This window comes from Mastacembelus armatus, chromosome 3 (genome assembly GCF_900324485.2).
Source record: "Mastacembelus armatus chromosome 3, fMasArm1.2, whole genome shotgun sequence".
In the NCBI taxonomy this organism is placed as follows: Eukaryota; Metazoa; Chordata; class Actinopteri; order Synbranchiformes; family Mastacembelidae; genus Mastacembelus; species Mastacembelus armatus.
The window spans coordinates 11,633,899-11,650,959 of NC_046635.1; the positions used below are offsets into that span (position 1 = coordinate 11,633,899).

At 39.8% G+C, this 17,061-nt stretch overlaps 1 protein-coding gene across 2 annotated transcripts in view; it reads left to right on the forward strand.

Moving 5' to 3' along the window:
• Nucleotides 1-15,985, forward strand: part of myo1ea (myosin IEa) — a 43,042-nt gene extending 27,057 nt beyond the window's left edge. The window contains exons 12-29 of one of the 2 annotated variants that reach the window (XM_026320231.1): nt 3-89; nt 195-278; nt 2,038-2,205; nt 3,072-3,157; nt 5,697-5,778; nt 5,957-6,063; nt 6,773-6,871; nt 7,183-7,327; nt 10,107-10,221; nt 10,323-10,492; nt 10,577-10,722; nt 11,808-11,954; nt 12,244-12,401; nt 12,737-12,826; nt 12,919-13,129; nt 13,603-13,638; nt 14,725-14,894; nt 14,992-15,985. In XM_026320231.1, coding sequence (XP_026176016.1) covers nt 3-89; nt 195-278; nt 2,038-2,205; nt 3,072-3,157; nt 5,697-5,778; nt 5,957-6,063; nt 6,773-6,871; nt 7,183-7,327; nt 10,107-10,221; nt 10,323-10,492; nt 10,577-10,722; nt 11,808-11,954; nt 12,244-12,401; nt 12,737-12,826; nt 12,919-13,129; nt 13,603-13,638; nt 14,725-14,894; nt 14,992-15,068 — 2,178 coding nt within the window. In that variant the 3' untranslated portion in view covers nt 15,069-15,985. The remainder of the gene's footprint in view (nt 1-2; nt 90-194; nt 279-2,037; nt 2,206-3,071; nt 3,158-5,696; nt 5,779-5,956; nt 6,064-6,772; nt 6,872-7,182; nt 7,328-10,106; nt 10,222-10,322; nt 10,493-10,576; nt 10,723-11,807; nt 11,955-12,243; nt 12,402-12,736; nt 12,827-12,918; nt 13,130-13,602; nt 13,639-14,724; nt 14,895-14,991) is intronic. The other variant, XM_026320232.1, reaches the window with a different exon arrangement.
• Nucleotides 15,986-17,061: the final 1,076 nt, after the last annotated feature.

Sequence of the window (17,061 nt, forward strand, 5' to 3'; positions counted from 1 at the left end):
AGAAAAATGGATTCGAACAGTTCTGCATTAACTTTGTGAATGAGAAGCTCCAGCAGATATTCATTGAGCTGACTCTAAAAGCAGAGCAGGTAATGTTCCTTCACATTCTTTTTTGTCTCAGGCTGTATTTGTCATTTTCAGCCTCTAGATGTTTTTAAGTTCTGATTGTACTCTTTTCACATCTCTCTTTGTAGGAGGAGTATGTGCAGGAGGGAATCAAGTGGACTACTATTGATTACTTCAACAACAAGATTGTCTGCGATCTCATTGAGAGCAAAGTAATAAGCCATAAAAAATCCTTAAGAAACGTGAAAATCTATTGGAAAGGTCATGAAAACAAGCAAAAATAATTTTCTAATACCAATAATCAGTTGCAAGAATTTGCTGCTTATGTTACAATAAATTAAATATTCCCGGGTCTTGGACTGTTGGTCGGACAAAACAAGTGATTTAAGATTGTGCCCTCTAGGCTTTAAAAAATGTGATGGTCATTGTTTGTTTTCTGACTTTTTACAGAACACAAGATTAATTGGTTAATCAAAAAAAAATTAGGTCAGCTTAATCAGGAACATGTGGTGCAGTGTGGTGGTTTGCACTGTGGCCTCACAGCAAGAAGGTTCGGACGGGATTTGAATCCTGTTCGACTGTGTGCCTTTTCTTTGCGGGGTTTGCATGTTCTCCCTGTGTTTTTATTGGTTTTCTCCAGGTACTCTGGCTTCCTCCCACAGTCCACTGACATGCATTTTGGGGTTAGGTTAATTAGAGACTCTACATTGCCTGAGGGTGTTAATGTGATAGATAGACAATGGATGTATTAAGAAAAACAAAGGGTAGCAGGAATTCTAGTCATGGAATATATGTGTTAGATATATATTTTTTTTAGGTGGTCAATAAAAAATTGTAAAAATGCTTTATTTTTATTCTGCATTTTTATAAATTGTTATTATTATCATTATCATCATCATAATCATCAATCCAGAATAGGACCTGGGCATATAAAGAATGCATTAAATAAATAAATCAACTATAAATTGAAAATATTACAAAAAAAATCTTTGGGCCAGATGAACACTAAATGTGTCAGAAAGCTTGTTCATGATTTTCCACCAAATTTCTTTGAAATAGCAAACAGAGCTAAAAAAAACACAACCTTCTTAGTGGAAGTAATAAAGTTCTATTAAGCACGTTTTTCTTCCATCAGTTTATTATCAAAACAAACTAGGATATGATCAGTTATCGGTTGTTTTAATAGTGAACATTTGTTAGTTTTATTGTCCGCATATTGTAAACTGAGTTGCACAAGTTCCTGCCAAGCTTAATATCCTCAAACGTGCTGACATGCTTCTTAATTTGATTTATCTGTCCCACTGAGAGGTCTAATCCATGAAATCCACAACAAGGGCTTTCAAAACAAACCTCCATCTGAGAGGAGCAGGGTATTCATGTCCGTGCCAGACAGTTCAACTCTTCAGACCACATCCACTGTAGCAAATCCAGTGACAGAGGCTTGTGTTCTGTGAACTAGAGACACTGTTACTGCTGTGCAAACTGAAGGCCACTGATCAACTTTGGTCATAATTGAGCCAAAGAGGCCAGTATGTGAGAGAGGCTGTGTTTAAAGCTCCTCAGTTAGATTTCTGTTTCTTATTTAGTCTCAGAAAGAGCAACTAGCTAAAAATACCCCATACATTGATATTACATATGTCAAAAGGTGCAAATTTTCATGTGATCCTTGCAATTAACTATTAACTTCTTATATTCCTTACATTTTAGGAATGCAACTAACAATTTGTATCACTAATCTGTGTTTTTTAATTAATAAATGAGTCATTTAGTCTTTAAAATGGCCAGAAAATGCCTGTTACCAGGCGGCTCTAAAGACTCTTGTTTTGTGTGACTAAAGGTTCAAATCAGAAAGTATGACATGAAAAATGAATATCAGTCAAATTAAGAATGTAAAATGACGCAACATGTGAGTTGACAACCCTTTCTTGGGTGCTTTAATATGAGTGTAAAACGTTTTCCTTTACATCCCAGAATCCTCCTGGCATCATGAGCATCCTGGATGATGTGTGTGCCACCATGCACGCAGTTGGCGAGGGAGCTGACCAGACCATGCTGCAGAAGCTCAGAGTCCAAATCAATACCCACGAACACTTCAACAGCTGGAACCAGGGCTTCATCATCCACCACTACGCTGGCAAGGTCAGATGAAGGGCATTTATCACTACATATATTTTGGGGGGGAGACTTCGGTCCATTTGTCCACACATCCTGACAAGCAGTATTCAGCAGAATACAGTAACTCCATGAATTTGTCTTTACTGAAGGGAGCTGAAGTTAACTGCTGAGGATAAAAACTATTAGAATGTCAGTGTCTTTATGGCATTGGTGTGGGAGCCTTGTCTGTGACTTGCCACGTCTATGATCCATCATAAATACTAGTTATGCAGCTGGTTCTTTAAATGTGGAGTTGGAGTTACCATCTTTGTCCTCTAAAGATTACCAGCCAACAACCTTCTCTCCTTCACCTTCTGTCTCTCTTCTGCGGCTGTTGATGGAGGGAGGTCCCTTTTGTTTTGCAACAACCTCATATATGTAAATTAGCCATAATTTATACATTACAGCTCATTAGACATCTTTTTTTACATTCATTTTCATTTTGGTGGTTGAGGCTGAGGTTGCCCCGTGTCATTCTCCAGATGTGCAGTGGTCTCAGCCTGGCACACATGCCACAGGATTAATGAGCCATGCCATAAAGACTTGAGGGGCTCCCATGACCGGGCCCAGAACATTCTTTCTGTCTCAGCCTACAGTATTAGCAGAAATAAGACTGATTATTTACACACTTTTAAACCACTGCTCAGTTTATATGAAGGCTAATCCAGAGAGGTGTACAATTTGGATCTGCAACCCTTCATTTTCCATAAATTTCAAGCCACTGATTTAGTCCAAATGTCAATTATAATTCTGTTTTCATACAAATGTCATCTTTCATTTTGTTGAAAGTTTCAGAGATCAGCCTCATCCTCTTTGATAATTCTGACTCTTTCTCTGTGTCTGTCCTCCAGGTGTCCTACGATGCAGATGGTTTCTGCGAGAGGAACCGAGACGTCCTTTTCACTGACCTCATTGAGTTGATGCAGAGCAGTGAAATGTAAGTAACTCCCATTTGCACTGCGCCCACTGACATGTGGTGAGGATTTCTATGGTGCTCACTTAAAGGGCGGTCTTCTATTGTGATGCATATGGTTATAATTGAATGTGTCTGAATGAGAGCTTCAGATGTTCCAGTGCATCTGGAAACTGGCGGGACACAGCAGAAGTGTGCTTACGCCATGCCCTCTGCCCTGAATCACGTCTGGCTGCTCTCCCATTATACAGCTATTGGAGTGTACTCTGTCTGACCTTAAAAGTGCTCTCTCCCTGTGGGGCTACATTGTGGAGTCTGGTCCCCTTGTGCTTTGGTTTCTTGGGCTTTCTTTGCGCCAAAGTGACCATCTGTGCAAACAGCTTGCATTGTCTGTCTGACCCCCCACAGGCCTCCACCACTGCTTGCCCCTTTTGTTTACACATTTTGTGATGTTATGTCAAAATCACATTAAGACACGCGCTGGAAGATACAGTGACAAGAAAAGGAATGTGAACCTGTTTTTTAGGCATTGATTGGTTAGAAACTTTGATCTGATCTTCATTTTTAAATCTGTAGATAAACACATTGTGCTTCAACTAATAACTTGTAAACAATTCTAATCCTTTGTGTCTTTATTGAAACACACCCATTCAACAGATAAACTCATTGATTTAATAAGTGGCCAAACCTCCCTTGTAACCTCAAACAAGCACTTCCTGTAGCTGCTGATCAGACCTGCACAAGTGTTTAGGGGCAATTTTGGACCGTTGGACCTCACAGTCATAACTCTTAGGATGTCTACTCTATTGAGGTCATTTTATGTCTTCCCTATTATTAGGATCTGGTCTGGGATCCTACTGCACCACTCTAGAAAACAAATTTCTTTCTTTGAAGTCAGTCTGTACTAGATTTACTTTGACGTTTAGGATCTCTGTTTTCAACGTCTACTGAACTTCTACTTATGATGTTAAACGATAAACCAATCTGGTTTCATTATTTGGATTCCCTGTTGAAAGTGACTGTAACTTATAAGATGATACATAAATGCAGATAATTCCAAAGGTTTCTCTTATATATACATGTATGTCACTTTCCATACACACAGATAAAAGACTTTGGCACAGTCTCACATAAAGGAAGTACGAGAAGGAAGGAAGCAGCCTCATTCATTTGAATGAGAAGAAAGGAATGACCAGCAGGACAGGATTAGTTCTGTTTGTACACACAACCTACTGATCCTTTCTTCTCCATCCATAACTTGAGTCTGGATTTAAAACACCAAAAAATTACTAATATGTGAGAAAGTCAGAATTGAGATGGAATTGAAAAACACACACCTCCATGAAGAAGTACTTAGAAATAAGTAAGTTGAAAAAAGTTAAATTCTCAGCTGCGGTACATGTCAGTTTTAGACCAGGCCCGGGTGTCACCACATTTTTATGTGACCTACAAAGTAAAAACTGTTGAGATAGTTCAAAAGGAGGCAAGGACTTGGTGCCTGAATGACACATGTGCTGACCACAGAAATGAAAATAAATGTGATATAGGGGGCAGTCTTGAAGATCACAACTGTCTTTTTTTATTTCGCTTGACCTGCAACAGATGAGCTAAACCAGCCATTTAAATGTGTCTCTTTTACATAAGCCTCTAAAAAAATGGCCATGTAAAGAATAATCTTTTGGAAAAAACATGTACGTCATAATTCATGGCAGAGAGAACTTCTACTCCTTTTAAAAAAAAAAAAGAAAAAAGTGCTGGGTGTAGCAGTTTCCCATAATACAGTAACATGCTGAGAAAAGCATGTGAGGTTTGAGCAAAGAGAGTGTTTTGATCCACTAACTTAATTATCTTTTAAAGGTATTATTGTGCCTCTGTCTGTAGCTGCAGATGGTTAGGAATATTCCGTTGTCACAATTTAAACTCCCAATTTTGCATTTCTCACTACTATATCAAGCTCAGTGGGAAAAAAAATATATATATCACCATTCAACCCTGCTGTATATTTAGCTGTAAAATAAAAGGAGTTCAGTACATTAGAGTACGCTGGGAGTCCGTTGACTGTCCGTGTTCCGTGGTGAGAAACTTCAGGATGTAGAAATTTCACAAACATGTGCTACATTCTGAGCAGCAGCAGCAGCAGCACATCTTAGTGTAGTAGATGACGTTGCTATAAAACACCACATCTACAAATGGTGAGTTTAAAGGATGAAAAATAATGGACGCAAAAGGATCAATGCTCTCAGAAAGCACACACTGGTTTAATAATGTCCTGTAGTTGTCGTTTCAAGGAAAAAAGACCAGATTTATTGAAACAAGTGTGACCTCATACAATAGCACACAGCCCTCTATAGAGCAGTAACCTTGGCTACAGCTGCTGCACAGAGAGGTGTTTGTACAAATCTGTTGTTTTCTCACTGACCCTAACGCTGATCCTCCCCAAGTGGTTCAGGAATTTAATTCGGTGAGCTTAGTCATATGTCCTTGGTTCTTTAATCATTAACGGCACTTAAAGAAGACACCGGCCTTTCTATGCCAGTCCTAACTCACTTTTGTCCTTTAACAGCAACTTCATCAGAGCACTGTTTCCAGAAAACCTCAACGCTGAAAAAAAGGGTCGACCCACAACTGCAGGAAGCAAAATAAAGGTGTGTGCAGAGTTTATGATTGCATTATTCCTTTGATCAGTTGATGGATGCTTTTGCTATTCAGTGGAGTGTCAGTCACATCATTGTGGGTTTTCATGACTTGGACATGAGTATCATCCTCATTCTCATCATTATCTTCTTCCCCTGTCTTGATATTTGCTTTGCTTCTTCCCTTTAGAGACAAGCCAATGATTTGGTTAGCACACTGATGAAATGTACTCCACACTACATCCGCTGCATCAAGCCTAATGAAACCAAAAAGCCCAGAGACTGGGAAGAGAGCCGGTAAATGACTGACTCACTGTTGCATGCATTTAGTACTGTACATTTAAAGATCCAAGCATCCAGGGCCTGTATGTATCATATTTCTATGCATTATGCTTACAATTGTTCTGAAGGGCCACAGTAGAAGTGGAAACAGTAGCAGAACTAGACAAATTTATCAAGGGACGTTTTCCCAGCTAGCACCCATTTAGTATTTTCGCTCTTGTTTTTTTGGGGTTTTTCTTTTTTTGGTGTGTCTGAAGACTAATTCACGTGTCACGAGTTTCAGACGTTTTCCTTTATTTTATCCCGTTGTTTCAGTTTCCCGCTCTTTCTTCTTTGGGTACTGCATGTTCGGATGTGGAGTGCTAGATGTATTGTTCAGAGCCTCTCACCTTCCTGTTGTGAGCCGGGCAAAGGGCGGCTCATTAACTAGCACCGGATCTGCTGTTTTCAACGGGAAGTCTGAGTGTACTAAGTGGTGCTTAAAGGTCTTTGTTTGAGGAAAAAGTTAACAAATTGCAGCTGTTTTGCATACAGCGACCTGTAATTATCCCTAGCTGCTAGTGGACTCTGAGCTTTATGTGCTTCATGTGTAGACCTTGTCAAAGATTTTTGAGTTCTGCAGGTGAAGTTGATAGTTGAGGTTATGTGTATATGTATTTTAGGCAACAATCTACAGAAATGTAAGAAATTCGTTTTATCATCATATATTTTTTTCTGTGTTTAGAGTAAAGCACCAGGTGGAGTATCTGGGTCTGAAGGAAAACATCAGGGTGAGGCGTGCGGGCTACGCCTACCGCAGATTCTTCAGGAAGTTCCTCAACAGGTAAAACGTCTCAGCCTCACAGTGAAGATACTTCTATTTTTGCCTGTGCTTTGGTTTAAAACCGGAGTGCTCCTGATCAGTATCCACATTTATGCATGTCCCGTTTCACATTTCGACTACTGTTCACAGTGATTCAGTTATGGTCATCCCTGCCCTCAGGTTACCTTTCATTTAAAAAGTTCCACAATAAGTTCCAGTTGGTAAATTCATTTAGAAATTGGAATCGGTTTGGGGAACAAAAGCAAAGTTCATTGGAACCTGTGTCATATTATGTAAAATTCTTCATCTCTGTTAAACTTTCCCTTCCTCAGGTACGCCATCCTGACCAAAGAGTCCTGGCCAACGTGGCAAGGAGACGAGAAACAAGGCGTTCTTCATCTCTTACGGTCTGTCAACATGGACCAGGATCAGTTCCAGCTTGGCCGCACCAAGATCTTTATTAAAGCCCCTGAGTCTGTACGTTTTTGTCATCTCCCTCACCTTCAGACTGTCACATCTTCTGCTCTTTTGCTTAGTCTTTGTCCTTTGTGTTGTACACCATGTAGCTAGGAGGAAGCTTTCCAGGAAAACGTATTTCTGAGCATAAACTTGCTGGCCAGATTCTTCATATGTGTTTTTTTGTGTTGACGTAGAACTCAAATCACATATGACAATGTCTGCTGGTATACAAAAACCCCCTGCTTTTTAGCTGGGAACAAATGCACCATTTTTACACTAAATACCATAAATGGGCACTAGTGTCCCAAATCATACTTGAATCCTTGTTGTAGGGGAGGAGACTGAACCCAACCCTTGTACCACGTCAGCAGTGAGTCAACACCACTCTGGAACTAAAACACAAGTACAGGCTGTGGTTGCAGAGTTTGGGGGGACATCGTAAAGGCCTGACTTTTTCCAGCATAACTGCTTTTTTCATGATTCCTATGAAAGCAGCACTTGTCTGAAGCCTGTGCTTTCACTTATTAACATGTGCACACATCATGCACGTACAAGATTGCAAGTGCACATACACATGCACAAAGATGCACAAGGAGGTTTATACACAGACATCTTAGTCTTACTTCAGACAGCTGATCCTGAATGCCTTTACTTATTCATTGCAGCCATTGCACCGCCAGAGTCCCCAACCCCCACACTGCCAGAGAGTCACTGAGGTGTTCTTACGAAACGCAAATATCACACAGGGCAGAGCGCTGAAATCAGCTGCCAGGCTTCTCATAACAAGCCTCTATGGCTGATAAGACAGGTGACACCGGTTAATTAGTTATTTCTCCCCCACAGTGGTGATGGATGAGATGGTGCTTTACTGTCTGGGAGAGGTCTTACAAATGCTGCACAGAGGCAGAGTAAAGACTATACAGAGTTGTCATTCATAAGGGAATAAAGATAATATGATAATACGTATTAAATACGTTAATGAATCACTCTGAAATGAGTTTAGTGGACCAGTGGAACAGTATCAATTCTGATAATCACTAAATAGTTTTAGTTCATTTTTTTAAAGGACATTTGTTTAACACTCACTTTCCTGCCTCTCCAAGTAAGGATTTGATGTTTTTTTTTTGTTTTTTTTTTTTTTGTTGTAAATCTGTTGGGAAGAAGTCACTGAAACAACTAAATGATGTTACTTTAAAGGATAGGACCGGTGAGTTTCAAATGGTTTCGGTTTTTTTTTCCACAAATGAGGCTAAAAAACAATTTTCATGTGTTATCTTTAACATCTGTCAGACCGGGCCACGATTGAACTAATTCATTAATCTCACCCTATTTGACATATCTAAACATTTGATAGTTGTTTTGCAGTAAAAGGTTGAGTAACCCCACTGACTTAGATTTTTTTTTTCTACTTGGAGTTAAAGTCATTACCAGTTAAAATAAACCCAAAACTCCCCCTGCTGTTCGTTCTTGGGATCTTCTAGGTGCTCAGTGATTACACAGTGTCACCTTCTCAATCAGTGACTCAGAGCATTTTTCTCCTCACAGCTTTTGTGATTCACATTTAATCTGTCATGATGTGTTTTGGTCTTTCTTGTGGTTTGTTCCCGTCCCATCGCACTGTGGCCTGTGGCCGGCCATTTCAGTGCCAGGGCTGTTCTGGCAGCAGGCAGGATGTTTAGTCTGCGAGTGAGAGGGCAGAGAGTGTGATTGTGTGTCTACGGGCTCATTAGGAAATGACATAGATTGACGAGAAGACTGGTGGTCTGCTGGCACAGAGTCAGCCTCTCGTGCATGAAGTGGTGAAGTAACAACAACATTTTTTATCTGTATATACTGGACACTAAGGACACTATGGGATTAAATATTATACAAGACAACAAAATTAACAATTCGTGTAAGTAGTAGTTATCACTACAATTTCCTGGATCACAAGATTTTTTTTTAGTCCTCTCCTGAAGTATGATTCCTCTCGTTTAAACTGCCCAATAAAAACTCCTTTCCTAAAATATTTTAAATATATTTCCAAATATATTTATTAGAAGTCAGTTCTTCAGCAGTCTGTAAATCAAATTAAGTGGATTTCTTCAGTACAAATTCTCTTTCTTTGCTGAGCTGCAAAAAGATTGTAAATACTCATACTCATAATACTCATTGTCTTCAGATAACAGGGATGCAATTTGTACAGTGAACTGTGGATATTAGTGGATTTAGAAGGGATCTTCTAATATTCCAATGTGAACAGGAGGAATAGTTAATGCTTTTGGTCAAATGGCTGTTATTTTGTCTTTAAAAAAATATGTTGTATAATAATGTTTATTACGCTGTTTATCATGGATAATATTTTTCTTTTCCTGCTTTATTTTTGTATTTCTAATTTGATTTAGCAAGAACTAACCAATGGCAGTTATTTTTAAATAACATTAAAAAACAAAATATAAAAGAGGACAATGATAATAAGCACGAAGCATCATGTTCATTATAATGCTTTAAGCCAGTGAAGAATATTATAAAATCAGATAGATTTCTAGCTTTACAGTAATATTTACTAAAACAAGATCTGTGTAGGTATTAGTAGAACTTTATTTTTATACTGAAAAGCAAAAAAAAAAAAAAAAAAAAAAAATCCAGCATTATCTAGAACATCAGAGACCGGGCTTTGTGGATTCAATTGCACACAGGCATGTTCATTATGTACGTGCAGTCATTCCTTCCATTCAGTCTGTTTTGGTCTGTGTATTTCGGTGTGTGCACTGAGGTACGCCGGTCTCTTACTTTGTGTGTCCTTTTGTCTTAACAGCTCTTTCTGCTGGAAGAGACGAGGGAGCGCAAGTTTGATGGCTACGCCAGGACCATCCAGAAGACCTGGAGGAAATATTTGGCCCGCAAGAAATACGTCCAAATGAGGGAAGAAGGTGAGTGAAGTAATATCCTCCAGCTTTATTTGTGTCTCCTTCCATCTGCCTCTGTCTCCATCTTTCACTTTCTTTTTTTTTTGGGGGGGGGGTTTGTCTAGCTTCCGACCTGCTGTTAAACCGGAAGGAGAGGCGGCGACACAGCCTCAACAGAAACTTTGTAGGTGACTACCTGGGTATGGACGACAGGCCTGAGCTTCGACAGTTTCTGGCCAAGAGAGAAAAGATAGACTTTGCAGATAAAGTCACAAAATATGACCGCCGCTTCAAGGTCAGTTGTCTTCTGTTTGCAGTGTGTTTGGCCTCGAGACCTGACAAAACATTTAGCTGTTGTGTTTCTTTCTGAAATGTTTAGGGGATTAAGAGAGACTTGATCCTGACCCCCAAATCTGTGTACCTTATTGGAAGAGAAAAGGTGAAACAGGGACCAGAGAAAGGGCAGGTGACTGAGGTGCTGAAGAGGCGGATTGATGTGGAGAAGATTTTGGCGGTGTCTCTCAGGTACAAACTGCTCCCCTACCTGTGAATACATGGCTCCCTCAGAACTAGGTTGAGTTGCATGTGCGCGAAGCTGGGACAGATAGCTTTCGGGAATTGTCGTTGTTTTTGATTTTATCTTTTTGAATAGTTTAAATGGAAGCACAGAAGTAATTTGGTTCCTTGTACTGTGACACAGGCATTATGGGTCCTGATGACTGTACAGAAAAAAAAAAGATTGTTGCCATTTTATGCCTTTACTTATCATGTCTCCAAAGTGAATGTTAAAAACCTACATGTTGAGTACCTACACCTGCAGGCACTGAGTCGTTCCCAGAAAAAAAGACAAGTGGTTGCTCAGCGTGCAGGGCCCCACCATATAATCTGTAGACATTGCACTGCAAAGAGTCATGAATGTACTTCAAAGCCAAAGTCTGGATTTCCAATCACATAATTTCCCATGATCCTGTAAATGTCACACAAGGGACACTGAAAACATGTGGAGTATATTAAAAACTACAGCTTGTGTATGTCTGCCCTTTTGTGTGTGTCTGAGAGAAATTCAACACATTTCAGCTGTTGTGCCAGTAACACACACTCTCATTGAAAGAATGTGAATGAGACAAAGGAAGGAAAAAAAACAGAATCTCGGCATCTTTGTTGTTTATGGGAAGGCTGTTTAATTTGATTCAGAGGTAGAAATCACAGAGCTGTTGGAGCGAACATGTGGCTTTTGAGTCAGTAGGGTAATATAGACCAGGTGGTGCAATGAACGAAAGCAGTAGTTGTTACAAGCTCATCAGAAAAAAAAAAAAAAAAAAAAAAAAAACTCCACTTCACAAGGAGGAACAAAGTATCCTTGTGTGGGTTACGGGCACAAGCTGTCTTCCTTCTTCACATGGGAGCCACTTTGTGAGTCCCAGTTTCTATGCAAATGTGAAAGACGATCCTGACTCTACATCATAGTTTCACCAAAGAGAACTGAAAGCAGAACAAAATCACCAAAACAATAGCTGGAATTTCCTTTTTTTAAACATCCTTTCAGTGAGATTTGTATTATCTAGTGTCGAGCTTTTCATTTAACCTTTCACTTGTTTCTGTTTTTTCAGCACCATGCAGGATGACTTCATGATACTGCACGAGCAGGAGTACGACAGCCTGCTGGAGAGTGTCTTTAAGACAGAGTTCCTCAGCTTACTGGCTCGCAGGTTTGAGGAGAAAACTCAGAGGAAGCTACCGCTCAAGTTTAATAACACGTAAGTAAACACACACAAGATAATCATACAATTCTATGTCAGTCATCAAACTCGTTTTACTGTTGCTGTTAACTGATGTTCTTATTCACAACTTACAAATATGTTTCAAGTAATTTATAAATGACGTAAATAACGTAAGTAACTCAATGACATGGTCCCATTAAAAATCACTTCATTGATTCACTTCATTGTGAATCGATCAATTTCAAAAACACTCCCTGCCCCAATAATCCTGAAGAGAATGATACAAATGGGCCGAGTGTAAAACTTAGATATCGCTCATTTTCAGACTGGAGATGAAGTTGAAGAAAGAGAACTGGGGCTTCTTGAGTGGGGGCGGCTCTCGGCAGGTCGTGTTTGTCCAGGGTCAAGGGGACATGCCGGTACTGAAGCCGTCAAGCAAATCCCTGCAGGTCAGCGTTGGCCCTGGGCTTCCCAAGAATACACGTGAGTATGAACAGACCTGCCTATAACCTGTGCCTGGAAAAGAACTGAACTAAAGTCACATGATGACGTGGAGTCGTAAAGCAGCATAAGGAAGTTTACTTTGACTCCAACAGCTCTTATAATAGAAGGTTTTAATGATAATCCAACTTCTTTGACTTCAGTGTCAGAATTTGACATTTACTTGTGACTTGGTCCCATCTCCACGAACTATATCTACATTTCACACATAGCCAAAATTTTAAGTATTGCTTCAATTCCTCTTCCTCTCTCTCTGTGATAGTGATTGTTTTATCATTTTGATCATTATACCTTTTGCCTGCAAATATCACCCTCAGGCCCCACCAGGAAGAGCCACAGTCAGGGTCGCTCTCACATGTCCAGAACCCACCAGAACGTCCCATCACGGACCGCACCGGGACCTCCAAGTACAGCATTCACAGCTTGCAGTATCTCAGCAGTTTGTCCTCTATTCGTGTAGATGAAGCATATTGAGTCACTACCTTTTTCTTTTCTGCAGTTGCTCACCAGAATGGTGGTCTGAAAACACCAAACGCCAACTACGTAACTAATCAGAAAAACTCACAGAATCACAACCAGAGGCATCCCTCCCCCAGCAACGCAACGCGCCCCTTCCTGCCCAGCAACATCAACCAGCTGAAGGAGGGAGGCAGCAGCCGGCAACAGCCAAACCTGGACTGTCTCAGAGTCCCTGATCAAGGAGCTGCAGGGTGAGACCCTGGCATAAACACACTACAGGCAAATCACATAAACCCACAAGGCCCTTGTAGGAGTAGACAAAATACCATACACACAGAAAACACATTGGGAGAAAGGGACTTTCTTGTCACTGCTACAAGACTGGGTGTTATTAGTTGATTGGAAATATCAATAATATCAACCCTTCATAGTGCAGCAGAGGGTTATCATAAATCAATTATTTAGTTTCATATTGTGGCAGCTTTGGCACACAGTATGTTGTGATTTTATAGACTTTTCCCTTTGACACGTTAAATGGTTTTTGCAGTTTTGTTATACTCTGGATTCAGACGATTTGTATCAAGTATCTACTCTGTAAAAATCAATGTAACAACTCACACTGCAGGGTCATTTATATTTTATCAAATAGACACCATAGGCACACACTAATTCAAACCTGTGTTTCTGTAATTTGACATAATTTGGATAATTTATTGTTTTGTAGCAATGGAGACAGACGGCCAGCATCAAATGGAAGAATGTGAGTTGCAGTGCTTGCAGTTTTGGGTGGTGGTTCATGACTAGAAAATATTTGAGCAGGAGGACATGTTACTGCTTCTCTTGTACGTTCTTGTCTTTTAACAGCAAATAAGGCAAAGTTCAAACTGGAGCTGACCGTAGTTCACAACTAATGTTTTCATTTTCTGCTGCTGCGCCTTAGAATGATAGATTTTGGTTTTATTCCTGTAATGAAAAATGCTTGAAAATTTTGTAGTGACAGAAACCCTGCTGTGCACCTCTCTTGGCGGTTCACATTTAATCAAGCATCCTCTTCAAGTTCATTTTGAAGAAGAAAGTCGCTTTCAAGTACACACGTGTCACTGGAAAGCCTTAGGTTTTTTTTATAAAGTAAATACATATTTTTAGAATATAGAATGTATAAATTAACCACTTCTGCTTATTGCTCACTGGGCTCATTTGATCCTCAGTTAGTTGAGTAGTTCACTTGGTTAGTTCACTCTCATAGTCCTTGGTGTTACATTCGGCATTGTGTTCAAAGAATAAGTTGAAAGAATATACGAAGCTTCTGCATGTAAAGTAAATGTCAACAACCAAGGTAGCACTGACTCTGGATCAACACTGCTCTAAAAGGCTTCATGAGGTTTCACCATTTTTAGTTGCAGTTCTTTTGTGCAGGCAAAAAAAAATATCACAGGTGCTACATCACCATCTTGTGGCTGATTGGTAGAACAACTGCATTCTGTTATAATGAAGCAGGAAGCACAGTCCAAATAGCACAAACGAATATTTTAATGTTCCCTTAATCTGTGTCTGATCAATCATCCGGGATGATTGATGGTAGCTGTCGGGTGAAAATACAAAAACAACACATGAGACAATTTGTGCTGCACAAAATAAAACATGAAGTTGCAGGGTTTTCATGCAATATAACAAGATGGTGATAATGCATTCACTTGCATTTTAGGCTATACTCTCTGATAATGTAATATTCCACAAGAAACCTCAGCTGATACCTTCACCGCCACTGCAGTGAAGTGAATCTTTCACTGAGTGCACCTCGTGCTGATGTTTGTGTGGGTTCTCTCCTTGTCTTATGATACATCAGAGCCCACAGACAATCAGCCAGCAGGCCTACCCCGGGAGGTGGGCGACCCAAACCTGCACCTAAACCCAAACCGCAAGTGCCCCAGTGCAAAGCTTTATACGCCTACGACGCTCAGGACACAGATGAGCTCAGCTTCAACGCAGACGATATTATCGACATCATCAAGGAGGGTAAGCACAAGACTGGATTTATAGATTTATATTTCATCCTTGTCATGGTAATGTCAGTCTGGAATGGGATGCTAATTTAGTCCCGTTGGTTGATCAGATGCATCCGGATGGTGGACAGGACGACTTCGTGGAAAGCAGGGACTGTTCCCTAACAACTACGTCACAAAAATCTAGGAGCTGCTGGTTTACAGCACGAGGATCAGAGTCTGCTGCGTCCCTGCTGGCCCTCTCTCAGGACAGGCTGGAGCTTCCAGTTAGAGACACACACTGCAGGCTTTCCTGAGCAGAAAAGACTTGTACTTCCTTCACTACTGCCTTGTAGTAAATGAATGTAACTCTCAGTTACACCACCAGACCAAAAGAACGTCAGGCTTGAAACGAGGCTCTGCTTTAAGGACAGTTTGACCCCAGGGTCTGTTTTTCTCCACAGTCCCTTTGAGTACTGAACAAAACTATTTATTGTATTTATAGCTTACTGTGTTCTCCTTACTGTCATTTCTATCTTGCTGAGCATATTAGCTCAAAGCTTTTAAAGCTGGAATGAAGTATGCTTAATCTGTGGGACCAGGCTGTGATTTTTCACTCAACATGTTTTTAGAATAAGGTTTGGTCGCTGGTGGTTGTGTCAGTGTCACAAATAAAGTGACTGCTGTTTTCACAGGTATATTTATTTTGGTGCAAAACTGTAACTTCTTCCTGGCAATGGACCTTCAATAAATCACCAGAATGTGATTTTTTTTTTTTTTTTTTTTAAATGATTTTTAAAAAAACCAAAGCAATCAGCCCTGGCAGTCAGAAGGCAACGTGTTAAAGTGGAAAACCACGTCCATCTTTGTTTTTTTTTTTGTTGTTTTTGATTTTCGATCAGTAAGACACAAGAGTATAAGAGTATAGGCCATGCGTACTGTAACCTGAGCATGCTGTCTGTGGTGTATTAGCACTTTATTGGTACAGGTACTACCTTGGACACAGACATTATCACTCATTCAGGCCACAGTCGGTAAGTCAAATCTATGAAGGACAGATTGCCAAGCTAGCACCAGGCCAAGTTACTGAGGCGAATACTTTGTTTACATGAAATGATTAAAAAACACAAACACAAAAACACAACAGGCATTTTAAGATCTGATTGTATATGTGTTCGTATTTAGGCGTACGCCTGTTGTTGATTAGAATTTGAATGAATCTATTTGTATGTTTTTTTTTTTTTCCTCTGCTTTTGATACTCACAGGGCTGCTTTATTTTCACTTCGACTACAGATAAATAATGGTTGTAAGAGACTACAATGAGATGATTTTCTTTTAAATGCAAAAGTTGTTTTAGGTAAAATGATTTTGTTGACATTACATACACATTCCTTTTTTTTTTTTTTTTTTAAATAACCACATTATGCTCTAGTCAGTAAAAATTGCTGGGACCTCTGCCAGTGATCTGCATAATCACAGAGAAGTTTGATCTTGGATGGTTGAAAACATCCTAGTGCAATAAAAAAAAAAAACAGCAGAGATGTCTTAATAAACCATGTAATATTGTATATCCACCTGCTTTTTGTTGCTTTTTTTCCATCATAGAACACATTAAATGAACTATGATGTATTTGATCTTTGTTTTTCACCATATTAACATGTCAATAGTACTTCAGTCCAGGATTGAACAAATACTAAGACAAAACTCTAGATACATTTACACCATACCTCATTAAATAATAATATTGAATTAAATCATAATATTTTTTTAACGGGCTGTATCTGTACAAAGAATCAGACCTTTGAATTACTAACCTTGACTGAGTACTTCTAGAGGAAAACTAGTCAGGATGGAAAACACTTCGACAGGGGTGGTTCCTACATGGACATAATGCAGTGTGTACTGCAGTTGAGCACGTATTGTTAATTTGTCCTGGCTATGTAGCATCATCTTCTTTCCATCCATCCATTATCTATACCTACTTACTCCTTAACCAGGGTCACGGCAATCTGCTGGTACACCCTGGACAGGTCACCAGTCCATCACAGGGCCACATATAGTCACACAGAGACAAACAACCACACACGGGCAATTTAGAGTCACCAATCAATCTGACATGAATGTTTTTTGGACTGTCGGAGGAAACCGGAGTATCCGGAGTAAACCCACACACAAGCATGAGGAGAACATGCAAGCTCG